Below are 15362 nucleotides of genomic sequence, written 5' to 3'. Positions count from 1 at the left end.
TCCTCCCCCTCCCCCCCCCCCCCCCCCTCCTCCCCCTCCACCTCCCCTTCCTCCTCCTCCTCCTCCGTCTCCTCCTCTTCCTCCCTCTTCCTCCTCCTCCTCCCTCTTCCTCCTCCTCCTCCTCTTCCTCCCTCTTCCTTCTCCTCCTCCTCCTCCTCTTCCTCCCTCTTCCTTCTCCTCCTCCTCCTCCTCCTCTTCCTCTTCCTCCTCCTCTTCCTTCTCCTCTGCCCTCCGCCCCCTCCCGGGCGGGGGTTCCGGGAACCAGCCGGGCCGGGGCGGGGCGAGGGAGAGGAGCGGCCGCGCGGGTCGCTGAGGCTGTGGTGGCTCCGCGCCCGGCGCTCGCGTCCGTCTGTCGGTCCACCCTGCCATGGCCGCGCCGGCCCCAGCACCGCGGATCCTGTTGCTGCTGCTGCTGCTGCTACCGCCGCCTCCGGGTGGTGAGCCTGGGGGTGGGGGCGGCCCGTTCTGCCCTGGGACCCGGCAGGCACTTCCCCGCGCTGCCGCTCCAACCAGCCGGGCAGCACCAGCCCTGCCTTGCCCCCCACCGACCTCTAATTGCCCCGAGGCCGTCAGCGAACCCCCCACCACTACGGACCTCTCCTCCTCCCCAGTATCCTCCTTGCCTGAACAACCCTGCCCCGACCCCAGGCAGCTGCCACCCTTGTCTGTCTTGGAACGGTGGGGAGGAGTCTGCCCTCCGGTCCCTGTCCCTGGGGATGGGGTCCCCAGAGGCTGCGGTAGGATTCCCCCCGCCTGGCTATTGTCTGGACGGGGGCTGCAGGGCGGCCTGGCCCCTCCATCAGAGGCCTTTCCTCTTTGCCTCTGTTTCGTGTCTGGGAGCCCCCACCGCAGCCTCCTTGGGCTCTTGTGTTCCTGGAGAGCCCGGTGCTGAGGCTGGCCTCTGGGGTGGAGACACCGCTGTGTGTGTTGGTTGCAGATCGGTGATAAAGAGACTCTGGAAGGCTGGCTGGGGGCCCTTTAGGGGTAGGAATTGGAACAACCGCCTTCTCACCCTTTGGAGTGGGTGGCTTCCTGGAGGGGAAGGCTTTATTTCCTGAGTGCTGGGATGAATCCGGAGGCCCTGGGCTAGAGAACCTAGAAAGGGGAGACTTGTGCCCAGAACCTACCCACCCCTGGAGTGGGCCTGTAGGAGGGTCATTGATTCAGTGAGGTCGGGGTCAGAGAGCATTTGTGCCATGAACTCGGCCTAGACAGCCTCATCAGTGTGTCTTCAGCCCTAGCTCAGTAGCTCAGGCTGGGCTGTGAAGACCCTGCTGCATGTGGGTGCTGCATGCTACCAGCTTTCAGGTGGGCAGCTGGCCAAGCTGGGCTCATCAGCGGTTCAGTCCTCTCCTCCATGGCTTTGCCCAGAGCAGGGTTCTGCCTGGAGCTGCCAAGAAGTGCAGTTCACCCCCACTCCCCACTAAAGTTTCCTCCTAAGGAGGTCACTCGGTGTGTGTGTCTCTGGGTGTCACTCCACTGACAGCGGCAGGGTGCATGGTGCCCTGATCAGGCCTGGGCACCAGATGCTGCACACGGCCAGGTGCCTGGCCTGGCTGGGTCTCCAGATGCCGTGTGCTATGCCAGACTGTTTCCAGGCAGATGTAGTTATGCCTCAGCGCTATCATCAGACCTGTGCCTTGCCTACTGCGGGCTTGTGGGCCTCGCTGAACTAGATGTCTCTTTGGAGTCTTCCCTGAAAAATCCCATACTGTTCCTTCCTGCTAGTGGGCTCTAGGTCTCTGCTAATGTAGCCTAAGGATACATGGGAACATTTGACTGTAGCATCTTCCTGGAGGTTTGTAAACCTTGTCATCCAAAACCCTGGGTTGTATTCCACATTTGTTGTCAGCCAGGTCCCCTCAGCACAACCTTGTACATTGAGACTTGTAAGGATGTCATTGGATCCCAACTCTGTGCTGAGAGCCCTGTGATGGTTCCAGAGCTCCAGATGGTGCCACTGCCTGGGAGCCCTGTTGCTTAGGCTGGTCTCAAAACTCCTGGAAGGCACAAACATTTCCTGGACAACTGCTGTAGGCCCAGCGCGGGGCTAAGTGCTTTATGAACGCTTGTATGATGGTTGTGACAATTTCTGACCAGGAGCTAGCCTGTTATCATGGTCGTGGGGTGGTCTGTGAGAGCTAGGCCTCTGCAGTTGTGCCCAGCAGCGGCTGAGGCTGCTGTGGCTGAGTGATGAGAAGGAATGAGGATTAAGAACCGCACAGTCTGGTTGGGTGTGGTGGCTCATGCCTGTAATCCCAGTGTTTTGGGAGGCCGAGGCGGGCGGATCACCTGAGGTCAGGAGTTCGAGACCAGTCTGGTCAAAATGGCAAAACCCCATCTCTACTAAAAATACAAAAATTAGCTGGGAATGGTGGCAGACACTTGTAATCTCAGCTACTCGGGAGGCTGAGGCAGGAGAATCACTCAAACTCAGGAGATACAGATTGCAGTGAGCCGAGATCGTGCCACTGCACTCTAGCCTGGGCAATAGAGCAAAACTCCGAAAAAAAAAAAATGGCTGGTTGCGGTTGCTCACACCTGTAATCCCAGCACTTTGGGAGGCTGAGGTGGGTGGATCACCTGAGGTCAGGAGTTTGAGACCAGCCTGACCAACATGGCGAAATCCCATCTCTACTAAAAAATGCAAAAAATTAGCTGGGTGTCCAGGAGAGTGTCCTGCAATCCCAGCTACTTGGGAAGCTGACACAGGAGAATCTGTAATCCAGGAGGCAGAGGTTGCAGTGAGCCAAGATCATGCCACTATAAACCAGCCTGGGCAACAGAGTGAGACCCGTCTAAAAAAAGGAAAAAAAAAGAAATGGACAGTTCAATGTCCAGCCCCTGCAGGTGTTCAGCTGTGTGACTTCTCACCTGGGCAGTTTCTGGAGGAGGCAGCCTGGAATAGGGCCTTGAAGGATGAGTAGAGATGAAAGGCAGGGAATGAATGCTGGCTGGGCGTGGTGGCTCACGCCTATAATCCCAGCACTTTGGGAGGCCGAGGCAGGTGGATCATGAGGTCAGGCGTTCAAGACCAGCCTGGCCAAGATGGTGAAGCCCCATCTCTACTAAAACTGCAAAAATTAGCCAGGCATGGTGGCAGGCACTGTAATCTCAGCTACTTGGAGGCTGAGGCAGGAGAATCGCTTGAACCCGGGTGGCAGAGGTTGCAGTGAGCCGAGATCCTGAACTCCAGCTTGGGCGACAGAATGAGACTGTCTCAAAAAAAAAAAAAAAAAAAGGCAGGAGATGGGAAGCAGGCAAGAATGTAAGTGGAGTATGGACAGTTTGGAGAGCTGGAGTGATCTTCAGGGCCCTTTGCAGTCTAGGCCCTGCTTGCAAACTCGGGCCTTTATCCAGAAGCAGTGAGAATTAGGGAGGTCTGAGAGCAGCCTGTGACCCCATCAGACTCACACTGAGAAAGTTCACTCTCCCATAGGAGGCTGGTGCACTGGCGAGGGAGAGAGGATCCCAGTTAGGGCATCTCTAACTGTGTGGCTGGTGGGAGAGGGTAGGGCTGAGGGGGAGAAGCGGCCAGGGTCGGAAGGTGGCCTGTGGCTAGGGTAGCTCAGGGACAGCACAGCATGCGAGTGTGTGGTCTGGTGGCTGTGCCGGTGAGGGGCTGTGTGGGCTGGGGCCTGGCCCTGGGGGCACAGGTGAGCAGGTGTGTTTCTCCTCCCCAGCGCATGGTGAGATGTGTACAGCTTCCCGTGGACTCGGTCTCTTCCCTGAGTCCTGTCCAGATTTCTGCTGTGGTACCTGTTATGACCGATACTGCTGCTCTGACGTGCTGAAGAAATTTGTGTGGACCGAGGAAAGGTGTGCTGTGCCTGAAGCCAGGTGGGTGCCCTGGTGGGTCGCAGGGTGGGTGGCTGGAGCATGTGCCCCACAGGAGAGTATGTGGAAGAGAAACGGCTCTGCCCCTCTGGCCTCTCAGCCCACTCCAGGCGGTGGCCAGAGCATTGGACCAGAGGGTTTAGGGAGCCCCTGTTCTGGGCTGCTCAGTTAGTCTGCTGTTCATCCCCTCTACCCTGACGACTCTGGCTCGCTGAGCCTTGGTCTAAGCAGGTTTCTTAGGGATCCTTGGCCTCAGCTGGTCCTGTGGCTCACCCCTGGGTGTGTACCTGTGTCAAGATGTCCTCAGGGTGGGTACCTACAACCTCCACCTTCTGGGTTCAAGTGATTCTGCCTCAGCCTTCCAAGTAGCTGTGATTACAGGCACCTACCACCACATCCAGCTAATTTTTTGTATTTGTAGTAGAGATGGGGTTTCACTATGTTGGCCAGGCTGGTCTCAAACTCCTGATATTGTGATCCACCTGCCTCTTCCTCCCAAAGTGCTGGGACTACAGGCATGAGCCACCATGCCCGGCCACATATTTATTTTTGTGAGATGGAGTCTCACCGTGTTGCCCAGGCTGGTGTCAGACTCCTGGGCTTGAGCTATCCTCCTCCCTTAGCCTCCTGAGTAGCTGGGACTATAGGTGTGCACCACCGTGCCTGGCCTATGTATTTAATGAGATGGCTTATGACCATTTCGTTCCCTTCCCACCCCACAGGCAACCAGTCTGCTATGTATAAGGAGCAGACTTTTTATCATTTGTGTTCTTGCAAAGTCAGTGTAGTGTAAGACCTGTCCACATTGCTGTGGCACATCTGGCCCTTGCCCACCACTGCTTTGTCCCTTTGGAGGGTGTCAGTCCACAGTGGTTGCCATGATAGATCGCTTCAGTGGGCCTCCTGGTATACCTCCTTTTATGGAGCTGTGTAAGAATTTTCTTGGAAACACATCTGGTTGTGGAGTTGCCATGTCATGGAGAGGCACACAGCCACTAAGGACTTCCAGTTGCTCTTGGCAGTGGAGCATAGCTGCACACCTGCCAGTCACGCCTGAGGTTCCTGACAGGTCATCTTTTACCATTTCACTTCACCTTTTGGCATTTTTATATTTTACAAATGTCTTTCTTAAAAAACCCATTGTGGTATTTGTTTTTTAAAAGCAGGAGCGTTTATTCTATTTATTTATTTTGAGACTCAGGCTGGAGTGCAGTGGCTCAGTCTCAGTTCACTGCAATCTCCTCCTCCTGCGTTCAAGCGATTTCCGTGCCTCAGCCTCCCGAGTAGTCAGGAACACAGGCGCACACCACCACGCCTGCCCTATTCCATTTAAATTTAATGTAAGGGCCAGATGGGTGCCATGGCTCATGCCTGTAATCCCACCTCTTTGGGAGGCTGAAGTAGGAGGATCACTTGAACCCAGCAGGTTGAGACTGCGGTGAGCCGTGACTCAAAAATAAATAAATTAATTAATGTAATGTAGTTATTGCTATACTGGGGTTATATTTGCATCTTTTGTGTTGTCTCTCCCACACTTTCCTTTTTTGATTTCCTGTATTGTTTTGGTTTTACTCCATATTTTTCTTCAACTATTACTTCTTGTTTTCTCTTCTGTTTTTTATTTTAAATTTTTTATTTTGTCTTATTTTGTTTTTTATGTTTTTGAGATGGAGTCTTGCTCTGTCTCAGAGGCTGGAGTGTAGTGGCGTGATTTCAGCTCACTACAACCTCTGCCTCCCAGGTTCAAGTGATTGTCCTATCTCAGCCTCCTGAGTAGCAGGGATTACAGGCACGTGCCACCACGCCCAGCTAATTTTTTTATTTTTAGTAAGAGATGGAATTTCGCCATGTTGGGAAGGATGATCTTAATCTCCTGACCTCGTGATGTGCCCACCTCAGCCTCCCAAAGTGCTGGGATTACGGCATGAGCCACCGCGCCCGGCCTATTTTTATTTTTTCTGGAGTTTCCCTCTGTCTCCCAGGCTAGAGTGCAGTGGCATGATCTTAGCTCACTGCATCCTCCACCTCTGAGGTTCAAGCAATTTTCCTGCTTCAGCTTCCTGAGTAGCTGGGACTACAGGCACATGCCCCCATGCCCGACTAATTTTTTCTACTGAGCTCAGGCAATCCACCTGTCTTGGCCTCCCAAAGTGCTGGGATTACAGGCATGAGCCACCTCGCCCAGCGTGATTGCTTTTTTTTTTTTTTTTTTTTATTGCTTTTTAAGATTTTTTTTTTTTTTTGGCCTAGCACTGTAGCTCACACCCGTAGTTCCAGCACTTTGAGAGGCCAAGGCGGGCAGATCACATTGGTCAGGAGTTTGAGACCAGCCTGACCAACATGGTGAAACCCCGTCTCTACTAAATACAAAAAATTAGCCAGGTACAGTGGTGCATGCCTGTAATTCCAGCTGCTTGGGAGGCTGAGGCAGGAGAATCACTTTAGCCCAGGAGGCAGAGGTTGTGGTGAGCCGAAATTGCACTGTTACACTCCAGCCTGGACAAGAGCGAAGCTTCGTCACAAAAGAAAAAAAAAGAAAGATTTTTTTTTTCCTTTTTGTGGAGAATGGGGTCTCGCTATATTGCCCAGGCAGGTCTCAAACTCCTGGGCTCAAGCTATCCTCCCACCTCTGCCTCCCTAAGAGCTGGGATTACAGGCGTTGAGCCATTGCTCTGGCCAGGATTTAAGTTTCTTGAATCTGTGGTTTTGTGTCTCATCAGTTTAGGAAAATTCTCTGCCATTAATTTTTTCTTTTCTTTTTTGAGTCTAAATTTAGCTCTGCCCAGGCTGGAATGCAGTGACACAATTGTGGCTCAAAGAAACCTCCTGCCTCAGCATGCCAGGTGGCTAGGTCTACAGGTGTGTGCTACTATGCCCTGCTATTTTTTTATGTGTTATTTTTGGTACAGATGGGGTCTTGCTATGTTGCCCAGGCTGGTCTTGAACTCCTGGCCTCAAGTGAACCTCCAGCCTTGGCCTCCTACAGTGCTAGAATTACATCTGGAATTCCTTTTTTTTTCTTGAGACAGAGCCTCGCTGTGTCACCCAGGCTAGAGTGCAGTGGCGTGATCTCGGCTCACTGCAACCCCTGCCTTCTGGGTTTAAGCTATTCTCCTGAGTAGCTGAGATTACAGGCATGTGTCACTGTGCCCGCCTAATTTTTTTTTTTTTTTCCTGAGACGGAGTCTCACTCTGTCGCCCAGGCTGGAGTGCAGTGGCATGATCTCGGCTCACTGTAACCTCTGTGTCCCGGGCTCAAGTGATTCTCCTGCCTCAGCCTCCCGAGTAGCTCGGATTACAGGTGCATGCCACCACGGCTAGCTAATTTTTGTATTTTTAGTAGAGATGAGGTTTCACCACGTTGGCAAGGCTGGTCTCAAACTCCTGACCTCATGATCCACTTGCCTCAGCCTCCCAAAGTGCTAGGATTACAGGTGTGAGCCACTGTGCCCAGCTAATTTTTGTATTTTTAGTAGAGACGAGGTTTCACCCTGTTGACCAGGTTGGTCTCAAACTCCTGACCTCCTGACCCCAAGTGATCCACCTGCCTCCACCTCCCAAAGTGCTGAGATTACAGGTGTGAGCCACTGTGCCTGGCTGTTAATCTGCTGTTAAACCCAGCCACTGAGGCTGTTTTATATGCCGTTAATTGTGAAATAGAATTCACAGAAAAGTGCACAAAATAAACATACAATTCAGTGATTTATCAAGAAGCAACTACTCACGACAAGCAGTTGCTTCTTGATAAATCACTGAATTGTACTATAGACACACACCACCACTCACAACTATATGCATTTATTTTCCTAGTAAAAGATGTAAGAATCAAGTTTCGTTTTTTAATATGGATATCCAGTTGACCAAGCACTATTTATTGAGAAATCCTTTTTTTTCCATCACTTCAAAGTTTCAATTTTGTTGTAGATTGAGTGTTCACATGAGCATGGATATGTCTGTAGGCGTTATTCTGTTGCATTGGTCTGTTTTTCTATCTGTGAGCTAACAGCAGCCTCATAATTACTGTAGCTTTATAATAAAGCTTGATATTCTTCAATATTGTCTTGGCTATTTTTGTCTCTGTTATTTCCATATAAATTTTAGAATCAGCTTGTCAATAAAACTAACTTGGACTACACTGAGTCTATAGAACATTTCTGTGGAATTGCCATTTTACTATATTGAGTTTTCCAGTCCATTAACATGGTATATCTGCTCATGTATTTAGTTTTCTTTCCTTCTCTCTCAATTTTGTATTATATATATGTTTCTATTCAAAGTCTTATTTATCTTTCATTTTTTCCTTTGTGTATTTTTATGGTATTATAAATAGTATAGTTTAAAATTTTTATTTTCTAATTGTTTATTGATACATAAATGTGGAAAAACTGGCTTGGTGTGGTGGCTCACACCTGTAATCCCAGTGCTTTGTGAGGCTGAGGCAGGCAGATCGCTTGAGGTCAGGAGTTCGAGACCAGACTGGTCAACACAGTGAAACCCCGTCTCTACTAAAAAATACAAAAATTAGCCAGGCATGGTGGTGTGTGCCTGTAGTCTTAGCCATTTGGGAGGCTGAGGCACCAGAATGGCTTGAACCTGGGAGGTGGAGGTTGCAGTGAGTTGAGATTGCACCACTGCACTCCAGCCTGGGCAAGAGAGAGAGAGAGACTCCATCTCAAAAAAAAAAAAAAAAAAGGTAGAAAAACAAACTCAGAGCACTTTTTTTATTCTCTCACACTGCAACAATCAACACAAAATTTCTGTGACCAAATGTGTGGGAGTTTCTCCCCATACACTGACCAAGCAATTTTTTTTTTTTTTTGAGCCACTGCACTCCAGCCTGGGCAACAGAGTGAGACTCCCTTTCACTTAAAAAAAAAAGTTTGTAAAGGAACGTATTTCTTTTTTTTCTTTTTCTTTTTTTTTTTAAGACGGGTTTCACCATGATGGTTAGGCTGGTCTTGAACTCCCGGCCCCAGGTGATCCACCCGCCTTGGCCTCCAAAGTGCTGGGATTACAGGCGTGAGCCACCGTGCCCAGCCTCAGTTCGATGAGTTTTAACCTATGTATACATTTCATGTATACAACATGCTAGTCCAGATATAAATCATTGTCATTATGGAAGAAAGTATGGATGTTCCCCCAAAAATTAGAAGTAGAGCTACCATGTGCATATGATCCAGCCATCCTAGCACTGGGTACATATTCAAAGGATATAGAATCCATACCTCGAAGAAATACCTGCTCTCCCTTGTGCATTGCAGCATTATTCATAATAGCCAAAGTATGTAATCAACCTACCTGTCCATCAATGGATGGATAGAGAAAATGTATATGTACACAATGAAATACCATTCAGCCTTAAAAGAAGGAAATCCCATCACTTATCATGACATGGACATACCTAGAGGACATTATGTTAAGTGAAATAGGGCGCAAAAAAACAAAGCACCATCTCACTTATATTTGGAGTGTCAAAGTCAAACTCATAGAAACAGAGAATAAAATAGTGGTTACTAGAGACTAGGAGGTGGGAGGATTAGGGAGATGTTGGTCAAAGGACACAAAATTTCAGTTAGGAATAAGTTCAAGAGGTCTATCATACATCATAATGGTGACTATAGTTTATAATAATATGTTGTATACTTGAAAATTGCTAAGGAAGTAGATTTTTTTTTTTTTTTTTTTTAAGACAGGGTTGGGGCCGGGCGCGGTGGCTCAAGCCTGTAATCCCAGCACTGTGGGAGGCCGAGGCGGGTGGATCACGAGGTCAAGAGATCGGGACCATCCTGGTCAACATGGTGAAACCCCGTCTCTACTAAAAATACAAAAAAATCAGCTGGGCATGGTGGCGCGTGCCTGTAATCCCAGCTGCTCAGGAGGCTGAGGCAGGAGAATTGCCTGAACCCAGGAGGCGGAGGTTGCGGTGAGCCGAGATCGCGCCATTGCGCTCCAGCCTGGGTAACGAGAGCGAAACTCCGTCTCAAAAAAAAAAAAAAAAAAGACGGGGTTTCGCCATGTTGGCCAGGCTGGTCGTGAACTCCCGACCTCAGGTGATGGCACCCGCCTTGGCCTCCAAAGTGCTTGGATTACAGGTGCGAGCCACCGCACCCAGCCAGGAAGTAGATTTTGAGTGTTCTTACAAAAAAAGATAAGTATGTGAAGTAATACATATGCTAATTACCTCAATTTAGCCATTCAATATATACATATTTAAAACATCATTTTTGTGCACCATAAATATATGTATTTTTTGTCAGTTAAAATAGAAATCGGCTGAGTGCCATGGCTCACCCCTGTAATCCCAGCACTTTGGGAGGCTGAGGTGGGTGGATCACCTGAGGTCGGGAGTTTGAGACCAGCCTGGTCAACAGTGAAATGCTGTCTCTCTTTTTTTTTTTCAAAAAAAAAAAAAAAGAAGGGGGGTTTCCCTCTTGTTACCCAGGCTGGAGCGCAATGGCGCGATCTCGGCTCACCGCAACCTCCGCCTCCTGGGTTCAGGCAATTCTCCTGCCTCAGCCTCCTGAGTAGCTGGGATCACAGGCACACGCCACCATGCCCAGCTGATTTTTTGTATTTTTAGTAGAGACGGGGTTTCACCATGTTGACCAGGATGGTCTCGATCTCTTGACCTCGTGATCCACCTGCCTCGGCCTCCCAAAGTGCTGGGATTACAGGCTTGAGCCACCGCGCCCGGCCTGAAATACTGTCTCTACTAAAAAATACAAAAATCAGCTAGGCACATGGCACGTGCCTGTAGTCCCAGCTACTCCGGAGGCTGAGACAGGGAGAATCGCTTCAACCTGGGAAGCAGAGGTTTCAGTGAGCCGAGAACATGACACTGCACTCCAGCCCGGGCTACAGAGTGAGACTCCGTCCCAAAAACAAACAAAGCAATAGATCAGAGCCATTTCGGTTTCCAAGGAATTTTTTTGTTTCTTTTGAGATGGAGTCTCGCTCTGTCGCCTCAGCTGGAGTGCAGTAGCGCGATCTCGGCTCACTGCAACTTCTGCCTCCGCGTTCAAACAATTCTCCTGCTTCAGCCTCCTGAGTAGTTAGGATTACAGGCATGCGCCACCAGGCCCGGCTAATTTTTGTGTTTTTAGTAGCGGCACGGTTTCACCATGTTGATTAGTCTGGTCTCTTAACTCCTGACCTCATGATCCACCCACCTCAGCCTCCCAAAGTGCTGGGATTACAGGCATGAGCCACCACGCCTGGCCAATTTTTTGTATTTTTAGTAGAGACAGTGTTGGCCAGGATGGTCTCAATCTCCTGACCTCATGATCTGCCCGCCTTGGCCTCCCAAAGTTTTGGGATTAGAGGTGTGAGCCACTGTGCCTGCTCTGTAATTTTTTTTTTCTGAGACAGGGTCTCACTTTGTCCCCCAGGCTGGAGCGTAGTGGCACAGTCTCAGCTCACTGCAGCCTCCACCTCCTGGGCTCAACCAACCTCCAACTTTAGCCTTCCAAGCAGCTGGGGACTGCAGGCATGCACCATGGTGTTTGGCTAAATTTTGTTTATTTGCTGTAGAGAAGGGGTTGGTCTATGTTGCTGAGGCTGGTCCTGACTCCTGGGCTCAAGTGATCTGCCCACCTTGGCCTCCCAAACTGCTAGGATTACAGGCGTAAGCCACTGCACCCAGCCAAAAGTTTTAATTTTAGCAATTTTGGTGGTTGTGCTTTTTTTTTTTTTGAGACAGAATTTCGGTCTTGTTGCCCAGGCTGGAAGTGCAATGGTGTGATCTCGGCTCACTGCAACCTTCGCCTCCCGGGTTCAAGCAATTCTGCCTCAGCCTCCCAAGTAGCTAGGATTACAGGCATATGCTACCACACCTGGCTAATTTTGTATTTTTAGTAGAGATAGGGTTTCACCATGTTGGTCAGGCTGGTCTTGAACTCCTGAACTCAGGTGATCTGCGTGCCTTGGCCTCCCAAAGTGCTGGGATTACATGTATGAGCCACTGCACCTGCCCGATTTCGGCACATTTTATGGCCCAGCATATCCTTAGTGAAACTTGAGGAGAGTTTCACGTGTGTTTTAGTCCATTCAGACTGCTTTTAGGAAATACTATCGATTGTGTGGCTTAAATAATAAGCATTTCTCTCAATCCTAGAGGCAGGAGGTTTAAGACCAGGGTGCTGGTATGATCTTGGTGAGGGCCCTCTTCCTGGTTATATCCTCACGTGGCCTTTCCCTGGTTGTGGAGGCTAAAGCAACTCCATCTTGGATGTTAATCTGTCCATGTTGACTTCTGATTAACCCCAGTTCTGGGAATACCTCTAATGCCTTTCAGATAATTACCATAAATCCTGCCCTTAGACAAATTCCCCATGGTTTGTAAGCCCAGAATCTGGGGTTAATAGTCCCTATTAAATGTTTCTGAGAAACTGGATTTGTCAGCCTCTTTCTTTAGCTTCTCAGCTTCTTCAGCCTTTGGGCAAAGGTTTGTACAGACCTGCTCACCTCCCAACATGGGTGCATGCATGCAGAGAGAGATGGAATTTCTCTTCCTCTTCTCATAAGGACCTTAATCCCATCCTGGCAGCTCCACCCTCGTGATCTCATCTAAACCTAATTACTTCTTTTTTTTTTGAGATGGAATCTTGCTCTGCCTCAGGCTAGAGTTGCACGATCTCAGCAACCTCTGCCCCCACCCCAGCAGTCTTACTTCATTCCAGCATCAACTTTAACTCTCAAATGCAAAGTCTTATTCAAATATTATCTAAATCAGATATGAATGAGACCATAGGTACATTTCATCCTGAGGCAAAATTTATCTCCAGTTGTGAAACTTGTGAAACCAGATATGTGTTTCCAAAATGCAGTGGTGGGACAGGCAAAGGATACCATCCCTATTCCCAAAGGGAGAGAAATCAGTAGGAGTGTAGTCTGGGCAACATGGTGAGACCCTGTCTCTACTACAAAAAATAACCATGTGTGATGGTGCCTGTCAGTGGTCCCAGCTATTGGGGAGGCTGAGGTGGGAATATTGCTTGAGCTCAGGGGGCAGAGGTTACAGTGAGCTGAGATCGTGCCGCTCCACTCCAGCCTGGGACAGAGCAAGACCCTATCTAAAAAAAAAAGAGTAGGAAGTGATAGGTGCTGTCGACGAAAAGAGTCGAACTCTGTAAAATATTTGAAGAGATTTATTCTGAGCCAAATATGAGTGACCATGACCCGTGACACAGCCCTCAGGAGGTCCTGAGAACATGTGCCCAAGATGGTCGGGGCACAACTTGGTTTAGTTTTTGTTGAGACGAAGTCTTGAAATGTTATCTGGGCTGGAGTGCAGCGGTGCAATCTCGGCTCACTTCAACCTCTACCTCCCAGGTTCAAGCAATTCTGCCTCAATCTCCCGAGTAGCTGGGATTACAGGCACCTGCCACCACACTCGGCTAATTCGTTGTATTTTTATTTTTCAATTTTTTAAAAAAGATGGGGTTTCACCATGATGGCCAGGCTGGTCTTGAACTCCTGACCTCAGATGATCCACCCCCTCGGCCTCCCAAAGTGCTGGGATTACAGGCGTGAGCCACCGTGCCCGGCCGTTAGTTGTATTTTTAATAGAGATGGGGTTTCACTATGTTGACCAGACTGGTCTTGAATTCCTGATTTGGTGATCCACCTGCCTTGGCCTCACATTATACATTTTAGAGAGGCGTGAAGTATCTATCAAATACATTTTAGAGATGCATTGGTTTGGTCCAGAAAGGTGGGACAAATCAAAGGGCGGGGTGGGGTGGGGTGGGGGAGCTTCCAGCCTATAGGTGAATTTAAACATTTTCTGGTTTGACAAATGGTTGAGTCTGTCTAACAAAGACAAAATTGATTGATAGAAAGGGAATGTTCAAATTAAGGTAAAGATTGCAGAGACCAAAGTTCTTTTGAAGTCTTCTACTGGCTGCCCTTAGAGACAATAGATACAAATGTTTCCCTTTCAGATCTTAGTAAATCTCTTTAGGATTGGAAGGGTCTGGAAGAAAAAGATCTACCCTTCTTAGTAGCGATTCTTTGCAGATGCATGTTTTCCCACACAGAGAACAGCTTTGCAGGGCCGTTTCGAAATCTGGCAAAGAAACGTTTTGAGATAAAATATTTTGATTTGCTTCCTTGTCTCATAATGTCATGCCAGAGTCAGGTTGGAAAGTAAATCACGATATATAGGGTTAAATAAAACCCATTTGATGAGAACTTATGATTTGTAGGTCATGACTCCCCAGACCCCTTAGGAATTTGGGCAAGATAAAAAATCAGAGTTTAGCTCTCAGTGCCAAGCAATTCTAAATCCTAGCAAGACAATCCCCAGTAGACTTTAAGGCTTGTGAATAATCCTCTTTGACTGGACACTGCCCTCTGGACCTACTGGGGTGGGGACTACACTCTCATGGCTCTGCTGGGTGGTGGTCCTGGCCTTCACAACTGAGGTGGTGGCAACCCTGTCCCTGGCCTGTGCACTCTGGGCCTCTGGTGGGAGTGGCAGCCCTGATGATTGAATTGTCTTTGGGGTCCTTTACTTGTCTTTAAGAACACTGCACCTTGAAAATAGCTCTGCCAGTCATGATGGCTGATGCCTGTAGTCCCAGTACTTTGAGAGGCTGAGGTGGGAGGATTGCTTGGGCCCAGGAGTTCAAGACCAGCCTGGACAATGTAGTGAGACCTCATCTCTATAATTTTTTTAAAAATTAGCTTGGGATGGTAGCACGCATTTGTAGCCCCAACTATTCAGGAGGCTGAGGTTGGGAGGATTACTTGAGCCTGGGAGATCAAGGCTGCAGTGAGCTGTCATCACACTGCTGCACTCCAGCTTGGGTGGCACAGTGAGACCATCTCTAAAAAAAACAAAAAAAAAAAAAAAAAGCTCTATAGCTCTGGTAGGGGTGTCCAATCTTTTGGCTTCTCTGGGCCACTTTGGAAGAAGAAAATTGTCTTGGGCCACACATAAAATATACTAATGATAGCTGAAGAGCTTAAAAAAAAAAAAAAAAGGGCCAGGTGCGGTGGCTCATGCCTGTAATCCCAGCACTTTGAGAGGCTGAGGTAGGTGGATCACGAGATCAGGAGTTTGAGACCAGCCTCACCAACATGGTGAAACCCTGTCTGTACTAAAAATATAAAAATTAGCCAGACATGGTGGCGAGTGCCTATAATCCCAGCTACTCAGGAGGCTGAGGCAGTAGAATCACTTGAACCTGGGAGGCATAGGTTGCAGTGAGCTGAGATCATGCCACTGCACTCCAACCTGGGTGACAGAGTTAGACTCTATTTTAGAAAAAAAAAATTTGTGTTGGACCACATGCAAAGCCATCCTGGGCTGAATGTGGGCCGCTGGCCACAGGTTGAACAGGCTTGCTCTATGGCCTGCTCCTGTAGGACCTTTAGAAGTCCGACAGCCCTCCTTCACTTCATCCCATCTCCGTCCCCTCTGGTAGCTGCTAGGGTGACTAATTCGATCTGTGGTTCATACCCATTCTCATTTCCTTACCTGGTAGATTTTGGACTACGCTGAGTATTACGGTATGAATAAG

General features: G+C 48.9%; 1 protein-coding gene across 1 annotated transcript in view; it reads left to right on the top strand.

Moving 5' to 3' along the window:
* The first annotated feature begins 278 nt into the window (after positions 1-278).
* The window catches only part of SHISA5 (shisa family member 5), a 37205-nt gene continuing 22121 nt past the window's right edge, over positions 279-15362 (top strand). The window contains exons 1-2 of the mRNA XM_032289716.1: positions 279-437; positions 3684-3840. Of these exons, the coding sequence (XP_032145607.1) occupies positions 368-437; positions 3684-3840 (227 nt within the window). The 5' untranslated portion in view covers positions 279-367. The remainder of the gene's footprint in view (positions 438-3683; positions 3841-15362) is intronic.

The sequence above is a fragment of the Sapajus apella genome, unplaced genomic scaffold (genome assembly GCF_009761245.1).
Source record: "Sapajus apella isolate SASKATOON/1434 unplaced genomic scaffold, GSC_monkey_1.0 scaffold23, whole genome shotgun sequence".
Taxonomy (NCBI): Eukaryota; Metazoa; Chordata; class Mammalia; order Primates; family Cebidae; genus Sapajus; species Sapajus apella.
The sequence above is the reverse complement of the archived record's forward strand: the minus strand, read 5'-3'. Positions and strand labels throughout refer to the sequence as shown.